This window comes from Enhydra lutris, unplaced genomic scaffold (genome assembly GCF_002288905.1).
Source record: "Enhydra lutris kenyoni isolate GAN:26980312 unplaced genomic scaffold, ASM228890v2 scaffoldscaffold25, whole genome shotgun sequence".
Classification (NCBI taxonomy): Eukaryota; Metazoa; Chordata; class Mammalia; order Carnivora; family Mustelidae; genus Enhydra; species Enhydra lutris.
The window spans coordinates 17,648,451-17,666,361 of NW_019154109.1; the positions used below are offsets into that span (position 1 = coordinate 17,648,451).

General features: G+C 39.5%; 1 protein-coding gene across 1 annotated transcript; it reads right to left on the bottom strand.

Moving 5' to 3' along the window:
• Positions 1–1,826: 1,826 nt before the first annotated feature.
• LOC111151005 (glyceraldehyde-3-phosphate dehydrogenase-like) lies at positions 1,827–3,091 on the bottom strand. Its single transcript, XM_022508696.1, has one exon. It carries the CDS (start codon positions 3,023–3,025, stop codon positions 2,024–2,026), a length of 1,002 nt encoding a protein of 333 aa, XP_022364404.1. The 5' UTR covers positions 3,026–3,091; the 3' UTR covers positions 1,827–2,023.
• Positions 3,092–17,911: the final 14,820 nt, after the last annotated feature.

Genomic DNA, 17,911 nt, shown 5'->3' on the forward strand with positions numbered 1-17,911 from the left:
CTCCATGAAGTCCAGTCCACCCACCTCAGATGTACAGATGTGTGGCTCTGCTGTGCTTTGCAGAGAAACCTTTGTTGAGTCATGGATGTCCTAGTGGTTGTAGACTGAAGGAGATAGTCAAAGGGAATGACTTATGCTGATGTCACTCCTAAGGGGACATTCTGACAAGTAAATTACATGGCATTAAGACTTGTAATTTTGCTCCTCAAAGACGTGAGAAAGAACTAAGAGTTATCCTTCAGCCTCACGTCTCCAACTCTATTCAGGATGAGTGAAGTCCTTCCAAAAAGTGAGGCCTGCAAATGGAGAGCCTGCACTTAGATGTGATAATCAACAAGGAAGATAAAATAAAAAGTAATAAAGAGATAAACAGTAAAAACTAGCCCAAAACTTTCCCACTGATAAAACTATTTAGAAAAAAATGTTAATTATTGGAACTTGAAGCAATAGATATAATCTGTTTAAAGCCTTGCATCTTTGACCCAAATTTATTCAATTAATTTGCATCTAAAATAGTAACCTTTCAATGGTGGTGGTGGTGGGGTTGGGGTGTGTGTGTGTGTGTGTGTGTGTGTGTGTGTGTATGCTCTCAAATGGCAAGTACACGTGTGTAATCAAGCAAACCTTCTGCTGCCCTGTTGAGATAGGAATCAGTGAAAAGGAACAGATGTGGGAAATGCTGAGGGCAAGTAGCAAGTGTGTATGCCTACAAATTTAGCAGAATCCTTGCTGGAGAAAACAGTATAATTTTTTCTTCAATTCATTAAACATTATTAGAAATTATCTTTTTACATCAGAGGAGACATTTGTTTCATGATCTGTTGAACAACTTCTACGAGAGATTTAAACTTACTAAGTTTTCTTAATTCCCATTAAATAAATTCAAAATTTAAGCTGCAAAATGCTCAGATATTTGTCCAGAGCTTTTTCCCAGTACAAAACAAAATGCCAGTTTATTGTCTAGAAAACATATTCTAATTTGCACCGAAGCATAGTACACATAAAAATCATGACACAGCATAACAAAAATCATCAGCTATTCCCAGAGTACTTTGAGCATAAATTGATATGTTTTGTGCTTGGTATTGGATATATTGAATTTTCTTAATAGGAACTGGTCTATATGGAGATTTTCCCTAGAACTAAAATTTAATACTGTTTTACAAACTATAGACATGGCTTCTCCTCATTAGTACAATTAAGAATAAATCTATATGGTAGTTTAACTGTGATTCATAATTTAAGAGAATAGCAGATTGTTCAGGGCTTAATATTTCATCACTATAATTTTATTGTTGCCATTTGTAACAAAGTAGAATTTCTATAAAAACTGAATGCACATTTGTCAACACTTAATAAGCTAGCTGCCTAAATTTTACAGTAACACCTGAAGAAATTAAAAATCAGCAGGTATTTCAACAATCACCAAAAAATAAAGTTACCCTGCAACTAATCATCACGAAGAGGGAGAGGGATTGCTTATGTTGGGTTTTTATTTGTGTATAATTTCAGTCAATGTTATGGAATGCTTTATGATGTTATTTGCCTGTCATTTTGATTCCTATTTTTACTGGCTTTTTTCTTTATTCTTTGATGGTATACTGACCTCGTGTAATAGAATCTGCAATCATGTTGCCTTATTTTGATATTCCATATGGCATTTGTTTGTTTGTTTGCTTTATCTAGAGCCTTTAAAGTACTTTCCAAAGTAGAGTCCATGAACTAAAAGGGTTAGATGACCTGAAAGCTTCTTAGGGTCATAGAATCCAAGGCCCAGTGGATCAGAATCTAGTCTTTTTTTTTTGGGGGGGGGGGGGGGGTGGGTACAGTATACTTTATTGATGGTACATAACAAGGTAGGGCTCCCCAAGCCCCTCCCCTTCTTCAGGGGGTCTGGGATGGAAATAGTGGAGGTTGGGAGATTCTCAGTGTTTTGGGGGGAAAGTTAGGGCAGGGATTCCCCAGCAGCTGAGCACCTCTCTCTTCCTCTTGCTTTGGCTGGGGCTGGTGGTTCAGGGGGCTCTTACTCCTTGGAGGCCATGTGGACCATAAGGTCCACCACCCAGTTGCTGTAGCCAAATTCATTGTCATACCAGGAAATGAGCTTGACAAAGTGGTCATTGAAAGCAATGCCAGCCCCAGCATCGAAGGTAGAGGAGTGGGTGTCACTGTTGAAGTCGCAGGAGACAACCTGGTCCTCAGTGTACCCCAGGATGCCCTTAAGGGGGCCCTCTGATGCCTGCTTCACCACCTTCTTGATGTCATCATATTTGACAGCTTTCTCCAGGCGGCAGGTCAGATCCACAACAGACACGTTGGGGGTGGGGACACAGAAGGCCATGCCAGTGAGCTTCCCATTCAGCTCAGGGATGACCTTGCCTACAGCCTTGGCCGCACCAGTGGAAGCTGGGATGATGTTCTGGGCAGCCCCTTGGCCGTCATGCCACAGCTTCCCAGAGGGGCCGTCCACAGTCTTCTGGGTGGCAGTGATGGCATGGACGGTGGTCATGAGTCCCTCCACAATGCCGAAGTTGTCATGGATGACCTGGGCCAGAGGAGCCAAGCAGTTGGTGGTACAGGAGGCATTGCTGACAATCTTGAGGGAGTTGTCATACTTCTCATGGTTCACACCCATCACAAACATGGGGGCGTCAGCAGAAGGAGCGGAGATGATGACCCTCTTGGCCCCGCCCTTCAAATGAGCCCCAGCCTTCTCCATGGTGGTGAAGACCCCAAAGGACTCCACAACATACTCAGCACCAGCATCGCCCCATTTGATGTTGGTGGGATCTCGCTCCTGGAAGATGGAGATGGACTTCCCATTGATGACAAGCTTCCCGTTCTCAGCCTTTACTGTGCTGTGGAATTTACCGTGGGTAGAATCATACTGGAACAGGTAGACCATGTAGTTGAGATCAATGAAAGGGTCATTGATGGCGACAATATCCACTTTACCAGAGTTAAAAGCAGCCCTGGTGACCAGGAGCCCAATACGGCCAAATCCGTTCACCCCGACCTTCACCATTGTGTCTCGGGCACGCGGCTGGCACTGCACCTGAAGATGCGGCTGTCTGTCGAATGGGGAAGAGCAGAGAGCCCAGAATCTAGTCTTTAACAAGACCGTTGGGTGATGTCTATGCACATTATAAAGAAGCACTACCTAGGGCATAGAATTCATGCGCATATTATCAGACTTTGTAACATGAACTTTCAATATTGAGCCTGGGAACCTTGCAACTGAATTTCTAAATTGGGAGAAAAGAATTATATCAAAATTTTGCTAACTTAGGGGCGCCTGGGTGGCTCAGTGGGTTAAGCCTCTCCCTTCGGCTCAGGTCATGATCCCAGTGTCCTGGGATCAAGTCCCACCTTGGGCTCTCTTCTCAGCAGGGAGCCTGCTTCCTCTCTGCCTGCCTCTCTGCCCACTTGTGATCTCTGTCTGTCAAATAAATAAATAATCTAAAAAAAATTGTGCTTAGATAGCTATGTTGATGTCTGCAAACTTACATCCCTTCAATGCTTTTTCTTTCTTTTTTTTTTTTTTTACAGTAAATAACCATAAGTGAGCAAGAAAAAGTTAAGGCCCCCAAAAGTTTGGGGCATCAAACTTTTTCAAGTGTCATTTAGAGTATTTCACAGAATCTTCATTCAATCAACAATGGCAGGCACTGTGACTATAAGAAAGCAAAAATTTCATAGACACAGTCACGGCCCTCAGGTAGGTTATGTTCTGGCAGGAGATATGGACCAATAAGCAGGTATTTATAATAAAATTTAAAATCACACCCCGTATGAGTGTGCACAGCGAGATACATTATTCTGAAATGCTAATCATTTCTCCAACATTCCCATCCACACTGTGTCAGGGAGAATTCAGAACCCTCTTTCTATTGTTTTTATTTTTCTCTTTGTAAGTCACTTTTATTGTTGTTATCAACTAGACTCCAAGGAATTAAAAATGAAGGCTAGTAAGGGGAGTGGATCAAAAGATCCCACTACCTCAACAGATTTCAAAGAGAACAGAGAAGGGACAGGGCCTCCAACAATCTTTCAGTCTTCACGTGGGAAACAGGGAGAAGGTTGATGTAATATGTAATCAGAGAGACAGACATAGGATGTCTGGACAGAGAGACAAGAAAAGGAGAGTGGTCAGTAGAAGAATCTTGGAACACCATTCATACTCAACACCTGCAACTGAGCAGAAGGCAAAACCTACAGAGCAGTTGAGCTGATCTTCTAGTAGCTTTCTGGGTGAGACCCCATCAGCAGCAGCTACCAGTAAGTGACCCTAAGTTTGGCTGAGCAGCATGCTGCCATCTCCCTTTTAATGGTCCAACATCACCATGCCACACAACAACAAAATAAATTTTAAAAGATGGATCACTTAACACCCATGCAGCGGACAATGAGAGTGGTCACAGAAAAGCCCCTTGACCTGGTTTGAGGTAGGACTGAACGATGTATGTGTTTACTATGTGTCAGGTATGGGTACCATGTTGCATTTTATACTCCTTCCAACCCTATAATGTAGATGTTATTATTATTATTAGCCTTGTTGAAAAATGAAGAAACTGTTGCTCAGAAAAATTAAGTGACTTGCTAAAGAAAACACAGAACTCAAATATAGCAAATGGGAGGCTTAGGATCTGATTCCATAACAGTATTGTTAACTTCCATGGTATAGACATAAATCATGAGAGACAGGTGCACATCAGTATTGGGAAATTATTATGCAGAAAGCTTCTCTAATTTTGACTTGGAAAGAGAGAAGAAACATGCTGGAAGAGCTGAAATCTATGCTCAGTCTTCAAGATAAGGAGGCCACTGAGGCAGAGACAGGATATTCTAACAAATGGAATTGGAGTTTGAAGCATGAAGGTAAGCTCTAAGGTGGGACACACCCTGGCACATGGGGATGGGAGTGCGGAGTAGAGGGCAGTGGGTAGGGGGAGGTGGAGTGAGGAGGCTGGAGACATGAGGGCTGGGGAGCAGTCTTCTACTGTGAACTTCACTCATTTCAGAAGAGATATGAACTGAAGATTTTTACCCAAGGAAATAAACCAGACAAAAATTAACTGCTTCAAATAAACTGATATGACTTGAGAGCCATAATAATAAGAATATAATATTGGAGATGAAATATGGTTCTAAAGAGCACCTTGTGTATAGCCATTATTGTATCATTTACCACTGAGTGGTTTCGTTATGTACTGATCCCAACCCAACTGTTCTCCAAAGTAAATGTTTTCAAGGCTGTCCTAATACTTGGTACATTAAAGGATATGTTGGTTGGACTGAATAAAAGTACTAAATGTTCAAAATATTTGAACGACATTTTTCAGAAAAGGAAACATAAATGGCCTTAACCATATGAAAATACACTCAACCTCCCAGGACCCTGAGATTACGACCTGAACCAAAATTAAGAGTCAGACACTTAACCAACTGAGCCATCCAGGCACCCCGATATATAATGAATTTTAAAAATAAAGGTACTACATATATGAAAAAAGAACAAGTTACTACACCAAAGATAAAATGAAAAAACAATACAGAACTTTGGAAATATTTCCTTTCCTTGTTGTCTCCCTGTCCAGACCTCTTGCCTCTGTCTCTCTGGTTATATATCACACCCACCTTCTCACTCTTTCCCATGTGGAGGCTAAAAGACTGTGGGAGGCCCTTACACTTATAAATGGCCATAACCAGATGAAGATAGGTTTAACCTCTTGCTTCACAATAAGAGAAGTATAAATACAAACTAAGAGTGAAGTAGGTACTCTTTTACCCAATCAAGTGGTAAAAGTCAAAAAGTCATGTCTTGCTGGTGGTGAATTTGACAAAATCTGTCAACATTTAAAATTCATATATCCCTTGATCTATGAAAGTGTGAATGACACATATTTAAGAATCTCCATCTCATCATAACTTTCCCTCTGCCATACGTTCAATCCCTTGCTTTCTGGATCCCTCTGTGCCACCGCCACCTTCTTCTTCTTCTTCTTCTTCTTCTTCTTCTTCTTCTTCTTCTTCTTCTTCTTCTTCTTCTTCTCCTTCTCCTCCTCCTCCTCCTCCTCCACCTTCTCCTCCTCCTCCTCCTCCTCCTCTTCCTCCTCTTCCTCCTCCTCCTCCTCCTTCTTCTTCTTTTTTAATTTTCTCACCTTGTAGCAAGCCTCCAGATAATCTTAGGATAAAAAGGATTTTTTTTTTTTTATTCCTTACATGTTTTAAATGCCTTTGTTCTAGTATTGCAATTGTATTAATTTGGCTAGGTGTAGAATTCTAAATTGTGAGTAATTGTCCTTTGTCTTTCAGTTTCCAGGATTAAAATTAACAAGTCTAAAACCTTGTAGATCTGTTTTTCTCTTCTAAAAAGTTTCAGAATCTCTTCTCTCTTTTCCTTATCTTCTGGAGAAATTTCACAAGAATGCACTGCTGTTTTCATTTCATTCTTTTAAAACTCATATGTCAATATTCAGTGAGCCATTTCAATGTGAAAGCTTTAGTTCTGGAGAATGCTTTTGTATTTTTTCCTTAATAACTTCTCCCCCTCTGTGATCTCTGTGCTTCTTCTCTGGACATTCTTCCAATTGCATGTGAAACAACCAGGAATGATTGAAGTTCTAGTCTCTCCCTCCTCCTTTTCTTATTACTAAAAATATCACACCATTCTAACCTTGTTGAATTTATTAGCTCATTTAATTCTCACAAGAATACTATAAAGAATATTTACTGGGTGAGCTTGGGTGGCTTAGTGAAGTGACCGGCTCTTGATCTGGACTCAGGTCATGATCTCAGGATGTGGGATGGAGACCTGCACTGGGCTCCATAATCAGCACAGAGTCTGCTGGAGATTCTTTCTTTCCCTCTCCTTCTGCCTCTCCCCACCCCCCCCACCCACTCTCTAAATAATTAAATAACTAAATATATATTTTTTTAAAGAATATTTATTATTATCTCATTGTATGGGTAAAGAAACTGAGGAAGAGAGATGGTAGATAATTAGCCTGAAATTTTACAGCTAGTACGTAGCAGTTAGCTTTGACCATTTTTCCTCTTTGAGAAGAAATTGCTTCAACTCACTTTACAAATCTTCAGTTGATATTTTTTTCTGTTGTAATATTGCATTAACTTCCAAAGTTTTGTTTTGTTCTTTCATTTTTTTTCTTTTGGGTGGTGACTTGTTCTCTCATATATCTTTTTTATTTTTAAAATTCATTTTAAATTGGAGAAACTGAATGGCTCAGTTGGTTAAGTGTCTGAGTCTTGATTTCAGTTCAGGTCATGATCTCTGGGTCCTGGGATCGAGCCCCATATCAGGCTCCATGCTCAGTGTGGAGTCTGCTTGGGATTCTCTCTTCCCTTCTCCCTCTGTCCTAACCCCCAGTCATGCTCTCTCTCGCTCTCTCTCTCTAAAATAAATAAATAAAATCGTTTAAAGAAATTCATTATAGATTTTGGAGTGTCTGGCTCTTTACAAACTGTTTTTGTGAATTTCACATTCTCATTTTTTTTTTGTTTTTGTTTTTGCTTCTTTCACATTAAAGTTTTCTTCAACTGCTTAGTGACAATGAATGAAGCACTGGAGACAGAGTGGTAGCTTTGTGTAAAATGATAAGATTTGTTGATTGATGGGCCTCACTCTAGTATAGTAAAACATACTGGTATTTCAGCCTCTCCCAGATACTTTGATTTGATGGATTTGCGATGAGACACAGACACAGACTTCAGAATACTTAAAGTTTCCCCAGGGAGATTCTAATATGCAGACAAGGTTGAAAATGACTAATCTTGGAGAAACTCTTAATATCACTTGGGGCTAGTTATTTTATTTGGGGTGAAGATTTATCATCTCCTTGGATTAGGAGTTGAGGTAAGACACAGGACAAGAATATCAGTAAGATGTCCACATGCAGGGGCACCTGGGTGGCTCAGTGGGTTAAGCCTCTGCCTTCAGCTCAGGTCATGATCTTGGGGTCCTGGGATCAAGCCCCACATTGGGCTCTCTCCTCAGCAGGGAGCCCGCTTCCCCCTCTCTCTCTCCGCCTGCCTCTCTGCCTACTTGTGATCTCTGTCAAATAAATAAATAAAATCTTTTAAAAAAAAATGTCCACATGCAGACATAAAGTTGGGGAAAGCAGTGAGATGGGCTTTTGTTATGTGAGTAAACTACAAAATCCTACACTTTTAATAGGGAGTCCCACATCCATCCTCAAGTGTCCAGTGTCCCAAGTGCAGAAAACCTATAATTTCACCTCTCCAGAAAGTAAAACTCCAGTCTTCTGCCAAGGGAAAATGGAATCACTTGACTGTGGAAAGTTGGGGAGAAAGCCTGGAAAGTTTGGAAACATACCATGGGGGCACCTGGATGGCTCAGTCAGTTGAGCAACCAACTCTTGGTTTCAGCTCAGGTCATGATCTCAGGGTCCTGGGATTGAGCTCTTCTATGGACTCTGCCCTCAGCAGGGAGTCTGCTTGAGAATTCTCTCTCTCCCTCTTTCTCTGTCCCTCCCCCCACTTGCTCATTCTCTCTCTCTCTCTCTCAAATAAATAAGTAGACTTTAAAAAAATACCATGAATCAGATTCAGCTTGGGTATCTGATCGTTCACATTTTAGAATCTTTCTGGGATTTCGTACTTCACCAGGGGAAATTTGCTCATTTCTAGGTTGCCCCCACCCCCTACAACACAAAGCCAACCTTCTCTTTTTTGTTGACTCAGTTACCATGCATCATCTCCATTTCAGTTCCCAGAAGGTTGACTTCTTTTGTCAACTCATCTGTCTTTGTCATTTTTTTTTTTTTTGGTCTTAGTGTATTTGTGCCTTTTTCCTTCTTTTTTTTTTTTTAAGATTTTATTTATTTATTTGACAGAGATCACAAGTAGGCAGAGAGGCAGGCAGAGAGAGAGGAGGAAGCAGGCTCCCTGCCAAACAGAGAGCCCGATGCGGGGCTCGATCCCAGGACCCTGAGATCATGACCTGAGCCGAAGGCAGAGGCTTTAACCCACTGAGCCACCCAGGCGCCCCAACCTTTTTCCTTCTTTATTATAATTTTTGAAAGGTTTTAGATAAAATCTAAATGCTTACTCATGAATCTCCCTCTTACAGGTTCTAAATCCAACAAGGAATGATTGATGAAGAAGCGAGCATCAAAGCCACGAGATAACATCAAAATATGCAAGAAGAGAGCAAGTAGTCTTAAGAAACTTTGTTGATATTTCATCTGTGTTTAATCCACAAGAAAAGATTTTAAGGAGCTGTAGTTCCAATAAGACCAGCACATGTGGTTCCTCTATCATGCCCTGGGATAACAGTTCTTCCAGTTTGACAAGTGGTAGACTATTTTATAAATAGTTTGTTAAAATATTTCTTTACATGTTTGCCTCAACCTCTTAATAGACTGTGGATTTCTCAGTTTTGCTTGAAGTGCCTAGAGGATGGCCAATTAATTTTTTCAGAGAAAAGGAGGAAGGAAGGAGGCAAAAGAAGGAAAGAGTGAGGAGGGAAAGGTGATAGCTGTTCTGAGTCACTTATTGGAGATCTAGAGACACCTGCCCCAAGGAAACTGCAGGTTTGACCGGACCCACTGTTATTGCAGGTTTACTATGTGCTAATCACTATGTATTACACTTTACACATATTCTCTTAGATTGCTTGATAACCCTAAAAGATAGGAGATATCATTCCCAGGTGCAAGCCTAGAAAACTGAGGTTCTGAGAGAACAAATAAGTTGTCCAAACTCACAGTGTTAAAATGGGTTTGGAATATACTGTTTTTCCTGACCCCTTCCCCCAAGCCTATGCTGAGAACCCAATGCTATACCAACTCGTAAATCAGGAATGAAACTCAATTCAATAGAGTTGTCTTTCCTTCATAGGCAGAGTCATCCTGCATATGAAGAATGTCGCACAGCATGGAAATCAGCTTGTGGAAAGGAGGATTAACATCATTTGCAGGACCATTTGTTCATTAGTTCTTTTTTAATGACCCTCACATACTGACCAGATCTACTTAAATATAATAGCCCTGTAGAAACAGACTCTATCTAACCCAAAATCCTTCTACTCCAATTTAAACCCGTCTCTTCTTTTATCCTCAAGAGAAAAGGGAAATATCTGATAATCTTTCTTTTAATAAGACTGCTGCACTTCTGAAAAATTGTAATTTATAGTGTCCCTTACCCAGTAGCAAAAAAAAAAAAAGAAAGAAAGAAAACTCACTGTACTCAGCATTGAACAGCCTCTTGTTATTTATGTATTCATTCTTTATTGGATTTATATAGTATCTTTCCCCTGAAGAGCTCAAGGTTCTCTTCGAGAACTTTGAAGCAGCAAATATTATCTCAACATAATGAGCCTGACTCTATCTCCTACAGAAAGAAAGCAGAAGATCATAAATTTAGCCAGAAAAGGGTCACTAATCTGCAACAAACCAGGCCCAGTTTTAAATACAAAGCACCCAAAAAGGGGGCATGGCCACTGGGAATAGGAGCAGAGCCAGAAGGGGATTTTTCCCTGAAAGGCATCCATGTAAAAGAGTATCATCCATTTTTCTTGCCCATGAAGCTCATCTCTTGTGAATGGGAGATCCCATGGGTGGGAAGAAATAGCAATGGGTGGGAGAAGAAACGATGTGGGAAGGGCAGTTCTTCCAAGAAAGACAGCGGAGAGGAGGGTACCAGGGGATGGGGTTTATAGCAGATCCTGACCTTGAAGTTATCCCTGCTGTTTTCTATGATTTAAATACAATTACCAATGGCCATGGTGATAAACCACCTGAGAGTGATGCTTTTAAATGTATTTCTTTACACAAGCTCTATTTAAACCTACTGTGATGGTAAACAAATTAAATAGATCGTACAGTTAAGATCATAAGTTAAGAAAAACGCCCACCTGTGAAGAATTTCATTGTTAATGTGTGTGCGCTTTGCTAGGAGTTTCAGCAACCCAGTTACAAAAGCATAGATTTTTCTCCTTTTTTTTTCCCCCTCTATTGTCCAGAGCATTGGAGTCTATTTTATGGGATTCATACGCTCTGAGAAAACAGACTACCTTATCAGACCCACGATCTTGAGTCCTTTGTTCCTGAGTCTGTGTTGCACCTGGTGCGGTTTTTCCGAAGAATCCAAGATTAAAGGGTAGAACACCCAGTCAAAACGCCCATATCAACGGACACTATTTTTTAAAAAATCAAGGTGATATAACTCCCTAATAAGAAAATCTTTCTCCATTGTCTCAGGGAGAGTACTATCAAAGTTGGAGGGAATATTTTATAAAGCTACTCGGAAAGAGGCAATGGGGTGAGGCCTCCAGTGAAATGCTTGAGTAATAAAAGACAGTCATGAAATATCTTTCTGGGAAGAGCGAGTCTTGTCTTAGCAGGACAAAGCTTTTACTTTAATGATTATTGTTGCTCAGAACTACGGAAGAAGAAGACAATCTCCCTCCCTACTCTTGTCCCAGCAGCACTATATGGAGGTGAAGAAATTAAGCTCTAGACTCATAACAGACCTGGTTTTGCTACCAGGCCTTCCTCCTTAGTTGCTGGATGACTTTATAAAGTCGCTCAAATTCTTTGAGCCTCAGTCCTACCAATAGGAAATGAGACTAGTAATAATTTCTGTTTTATTAAATGTTTGTCTCTTGATTCAATGAAAGAATGCACACACAGTGGTTGATAGAAGGCATGATTACCTAGCCTATCGGCACTCTACAAACATTAGCCTTTATCAGCATCTTCAATATTATATTATTATAGATTCAAATTTTATCTACCACCCTTATTAAAGATAAGAAATAACCACATTGACCTCTTACCATTCCCTAAACATAAACTCTCTTCAGTTTTTTAACCATTTTTCTCCTCAATACAAAAACTTGATTTTTCATAATAATTACTGTTTATTTCAGTTGTTATTTGACTCCCCCACCTTACAATAAGCACCAAGGGGGCAGGTCTGTATTGCTTATCCTATATCAGCAGCCAGGGACACCGCAAGTACTAATACAAGTCCGATGAATGGGAGGGATAGGCTTGGCATATAGTGCACACTACGTAAATCTTTATTTTGATAAGATATGAATATAAACAAATGTGTAGGTCCAAAGAATGGTTGGAATCAACCCCCTTTTTGTGTGTCAGTGCCTGCTGTGTTGTATGGGCCCTTTCTTATACAGCAGGGAGCACAGTGAGTGGCAGCTGCTTTATTACTGATGGTTAATGAATTATGACTGCTTAGCATAACAGAGAGGTGAGTAGATTTGAAGAGGGCCAGGTTGATCCAGCAGAGTGATTTAAATGTTAGAAAATAGGATTTAGGATGAGAGGCTGAGGGAATTGGGGTTATTTAGCCTGAGAAGAATATGGGAGAATGTTATACAGAAGACGAAGGCCAGCTGTTCTCCATTTTTAAAGACTAATCCATGTAATGAAACGCAGGAGGTGATGTGTTAAAATAAATTCACCAAGGGACTGAGGATTCTTTAAACATACATTTATGTTACGACGTTGGGGAACTCTCAAATTTAAATTATACTAGAGAATTATAGTTGGGGAAAAATCACAATGGAAATAGCTATAATTAGTCAAAACATAAAATATGCAAACAAACCCGACTACCTTAATTGTATGGAGAGCCCTCACTTAATAAATTTGTTGTACACTTATTATTTCCAGGATAATTATTTAAGTTCAGTAAAATTTTGATTCAGATAAGACTCATCACAGGATTTTTCCCAGGAAATAAACTAATCTAGACCTTTATGGGCAAAAGAAATATGCAAGATAATTAATAGCATAAAATTTCATATAATCTTGATTCAGTAATAAAAGTACTAGGATTTGATGATCTGGAATAATGATCTAACTTTCATCTCATTTTATGTAATTTCCTTTACAAAACATGTCAATTGTATCACATTATGAATGCATTAAAACAAATCACGATTTCAAAATGTATCATTTTATGAATCTCTTAGTAAGGAATTATTTTACAACTTAAAAAGTCATCTTCATATGAACAATTCTGATGCTATATATTTAATGACTATTTTAGAGTTAACAGACCTATACTAGAAATATACGTTCTGATTTTACTCAAAGGATGGAATTTTGCCTTAGTCACTTTTTTTTTTTTTTAAGATTTTATTTATTTATTTGACAGAGATCACAAGCAGGCAGAGAGAGAGGAGGAAGCAGGCTCCCCTAGAAAGCAGAGAGCCCGATGCGGGGCTCGATCCCAGGACTCTGAGATCATGACCTGAGCCAAAGGCAGCGGCTTAACCCACTGAGCCACCCAGGCGCCCCTCCTTAGTCACTTTTTTCATGGGACTTTCTTCCCTCACTGTGGGTTTTAGAGTTTGCCTATAGAAAGGAATCAGATTTCGTTAGATATTTTTTGAAAATAATTACTTCCACATGGTGGGTATGTACTGAATATAAGCACTGTATACGTTTCTATGCCTCACAACTGTCCTTAAAATCAAGACTACTGCAGTGATTTTCTAGGTGAAGAAAATCTAGTGGGTGGCATTGCTGGCATTCCGTCGGAAGATGTAGGACTCTAGAACATATGCTCACCACTTCCAAAAGTGTTTATGAAAAGTAATCACACAAACAAGTAACAGTGATCTGGGGAATTTTAAATAATACATTCTATAAATCTGGAATTCAAACTGTAGGCAACAGACTTCCAGAGCTGTTTGTTATAGCATAGTGGTTAAGACTATGAGCCTTAGTGACACCTGGCTGGCTCAGTCAGTGAAGCAGCTGCCTCCGGTGTAGGTCATGATCCCAGGGTCCTGGGACTGAGCCCTCTTCCTCTGTCACTGCTCATGTTCTCTTTCTCTCTCTCTCAAATAAATAAATAAAATCTTTAAAAAAAAAAAGACTCTGAGCTTTAAAATTAGACAGCTTGGGTTCAAGAGTTGACTCCAACTTCATGACTTTCATTCACTCTCCCCCTCTGTGAGATGGATTTGATAAGAATTATACCTACTTCTTTAAAAAAAAAAAAAAAAGATTTTATTTATTTGAGAGAGAAAGAAAGAAAGAGAGTAGGCATTGGTGGGGTGGGGGGATGGGATGGCAAAGGGAGAGGGAGAAGCAGACTCCCTGCTGATCAGGGAACCCCACACAGGGTTGATCCCAGAACCCCAAGATCATGACCTAAACTGAAGGCAGACACTTAACCCACTGAGCCATCAAAGTGCCCTGAGTTATACCTACTTCTTAAAGCTGTTTTAAGGATGCAGTGAAGTCCTGAATGTAGAACACTTATCACAATGCCAGGTATACAATAGACACTCAATAAATGTTAAGCCAACACTGAACTACATGTCTTAGGCAGACATAGGAGCCTGATGTTCATTTTTACATAAGAAGAAAATGAAATTCTGATTTTCAAACTAGCATATATGCCTTTAACGTATTATTTCACTATCTCCCTTTTTTTTTTTTCCACTCTCATACTTCCCTTCCAGTTCTGTTGTTGGAAGGGAAGATAGTAAAATGGTTGCAGGATCCTGCCTTGTTCGCAAGTGTTTTAATTTGGAATGTTAGCTCTCTTGTGGATGGCTGCTGTTTAATAATGCATTTTCCAAAAAAAAAAAGTGTATCTTTTAAATGAAGTTGTTTACATTTCAAATGCAATATGGTAAAATTCAAGTACATTGTCATTATTCCAAAGCCTTAGGTTTCACGCCTTCAGATTGTTTGAAAGATGTTTTTCCTCTTCCTAGCTGCCTAAGTGATCTTAGCAGATACATGAGCACCATCTGTCGGCCAAAAGGAGTCATGAAGTTCATTTATTTTTCTAGGGGCGGTCTCTCAACTACTGTCTTGTAAGTAAGTCGTCGTTCTAAAATTGACAAATGCAGATAAAATTTAACAGTTACATTGTTGATTTTTTTTTTTTTTTTTAGTGATTTTAGTCTGGAAGGAATGAATTGAGAAGCTTCTTTAATTGCTCCCACAAGAACTTGAAAAATGAAAGATATAGTTTAGCAAAATGTAGTTTAACAACAAATTTTGTGGACCCAGAATCCTCCTAATCTTTCTCCTTCTAATACACACCTCTCCAAAAATGTCAGATTGCTGTGTTCTTACAGATCTCATTATAAGAACTACCCAGTACCCCTCCAGTGTTCCCAGATGATAGGGAGTAGGGAGGTTGTTCAGGCCAGAGTCATTCAGTCCTGAGGCAGGGTAGACCCCAGCCCTTTGCCTTTCTCCACATTGCGCGCCACTCTCAAGCTTTATATCGGCCATTTTACTAGTGTGACACTATTTTTCTACTGTGACACTGTGAAGACCTTTTCTCTTACCATTCCCCTAACAACTTGATATTTTTTAAATCAATATATTTAAAAATCTGAATTTATATTTATTCAACGTCCAAGAAGATTCTGAGTAGCACAAATGTAGTAAGGTTACTGTTTCATGTCTTTGGAGAAGCAATAAAATGAGAAAAAATCTTGTTTTATTCTAACTTACCCATATGTTTGCATTTAATGTAAATATTGAAAGACAAATGGATCACTTGTAAATGATTAAGAACTTTATTATTTTTAAATGCTAAAAAATTATGGGTACTAGGTATGTATCATCGTTTCTAGTGGTACAAAGTTTTCCCAAGTCTTAGAATTTATGCATTCTTTTTTAATTGGGAAGAAGAGGCATGCTACATAAAATTATAACTCTCTCTCTCTTTCATTTTTGTCTTGTAATATGAAATAAAATTTTAGAAATTTTATTGATGAAAAAAATAAAGCTCAATCTATTGTTCCTAAGACTTTGTGTCTCATATAATAACATTAATAAAATAGCACAAATCCAAAGAAGTAACAAATTCATACTACAGAAGGGTAAATTCATTAGAAAAAAATAATACCTTGATTAAAAGACATTTTATGTGATATCTTAACAGCCGGTCTTTGGTCAAGCTCTCTGGTTTCATTCTAAAAGAGAGATATGTATGCAGCGAGTTTATCAGAGAATGCTCTTGGTACCAAAACCCTTCCCAGCAAACCAGAGAAGAAAGCTTGGGCTCAAGGAGTGATTGACCTATGATGCAGTTCAGCAGAAGGCTAGCCAATTCCTCGGGGAATTCTAGAGCAAAGATGGCTCCTCAAGGTTGTCCCACATTTAGGCAAGGGACCTGAGCCTTCCTAGGGTTTCGCTGAGTAGTCGTCAGGGTTGGGCTACCCCTCAGGGAGAGGATGTAACCTTAAGCAAGGCAGCTCATTTGAAGAAGTCCAATTCTGGGTTCTGTCAGGCTCAGTAGTACCAAGAGCTGGTGGATAAACCTTCGAACCTGAAGGGACATTCTGGGTGGTACACCTCAGTGTCTATTGCCTCGCTATAGTTACATAAGGGAAAATTCCCCATTGCTTATATTTTTAGATTTTTGCCTTCTTCACTCATTTGATATATCCAGCCCATCCTTGAAATGCAAATACCATTTAATGTAGACTTAAAGTGAAGTCTAAGATAAAGATGTTAGACTTACAGACTCTGAGCGCCGAGTGACTTACCAAAATCACCACTTCTTGAGCACAACAATTGCTATATATTTTTATTATTTATTTATTTATTTGACAGACAAATCACAGTAGGCGGAGAGGCGGGGGGTGCGGGGAGTAGGCTCCCCGCTGAGCAGGGCTCGATCACAGGACCCTGAGATCATGACCTGAGCCGAAGACAGAAGCTTAACCCACTGAGCCACCCAGGTGCCCCAAAACAATTGCTATATTTTTAAGTGAAAGAATAAACTCTTGTGGAACTATTTTCAATGCCAGTCTTTTAGCTGCACAGTTCCCAAACCTTGTGCTAAGGGACTCTGGGGCACTATAGCATACTCACTGGAGAACCATGGAATATTTTTAAATTTCTAAGAAAACACAAGAATGTCAGACAGTGTATGAAATACTACCTCAAAACAGTTCACAATTTTTACATTAGCTCAAACTGTATTCCTTTTGATGATGAATTTTTGTAGAGCCATAGCTTCTGGGTAAAAAATTCCTGGCATGAAAACATCAATGTGAACCAGAAATGAAGGTGGCAAGATCCAATCCAATTGTTAAGGCTTGAAAAATTGTGCAATGCCCCAAACTGCACACATCCCTCTAACAAGCAATTGTGATTAAGCAAGAAATAGAAAATATATTTTTTTCTTTCAATATAAGTGTATTGCTGTTTAAGATGGTTATGGAGTGGGGCGCCTGGGTGGCTCAGTGGGTTGAGCCGCTGCCTTCAGCTCGGGTCATGATCTCGGGGTCCTGGGATCGAGTCCCACGTCGGGCTCTCTGCTCGGTGGGGAGCCTGCTTCCCTCTCTCTCTCTCTCTCTGCCTGCCTCTCTACTTGTGATCTCTCTCTGTCAAATAAACAAATAAAATCTAAAAAAAAAAAAAAAAAGATGGTTATGGAGTTGTTGGGACATAAATATGTATTAACACCTATGGGTGCTGAGAAAAAGTCACTGAGCCACTAAAAGTGTCATGAACTAAGAGAATTTGGGAAACTTTCTTTTAGCATTTGATCACAGTTGAGAGAAGAATGTATATAAAGCTACATGCATGGATCCAGAGCTCCCTATAAGACCAAACAAGTGAGGGGATGGGAGGGAGGGGGTGGCTGAGTGATGGACATTGGGGAAGGTATGTGCTATGGTAAATGCTGTGAACTGTGTTAAGATTGATGAATCACAGACCTATACCCCTGAGACAAATAATACATTATATGTTAATTTAAAAAAAATTTTTTTAAAAAGACCAAACAAGTGACATTTTATGCCATTAAAATGAAAGATGTTTCTTTCCACTTTAGAAATACAGAGAGAGGAGAAGGAAAGGGAAGGGAAGGGAACAGAAGGAAAGGGAACAGAAAAGGGCCATATCCCTGAGATTAA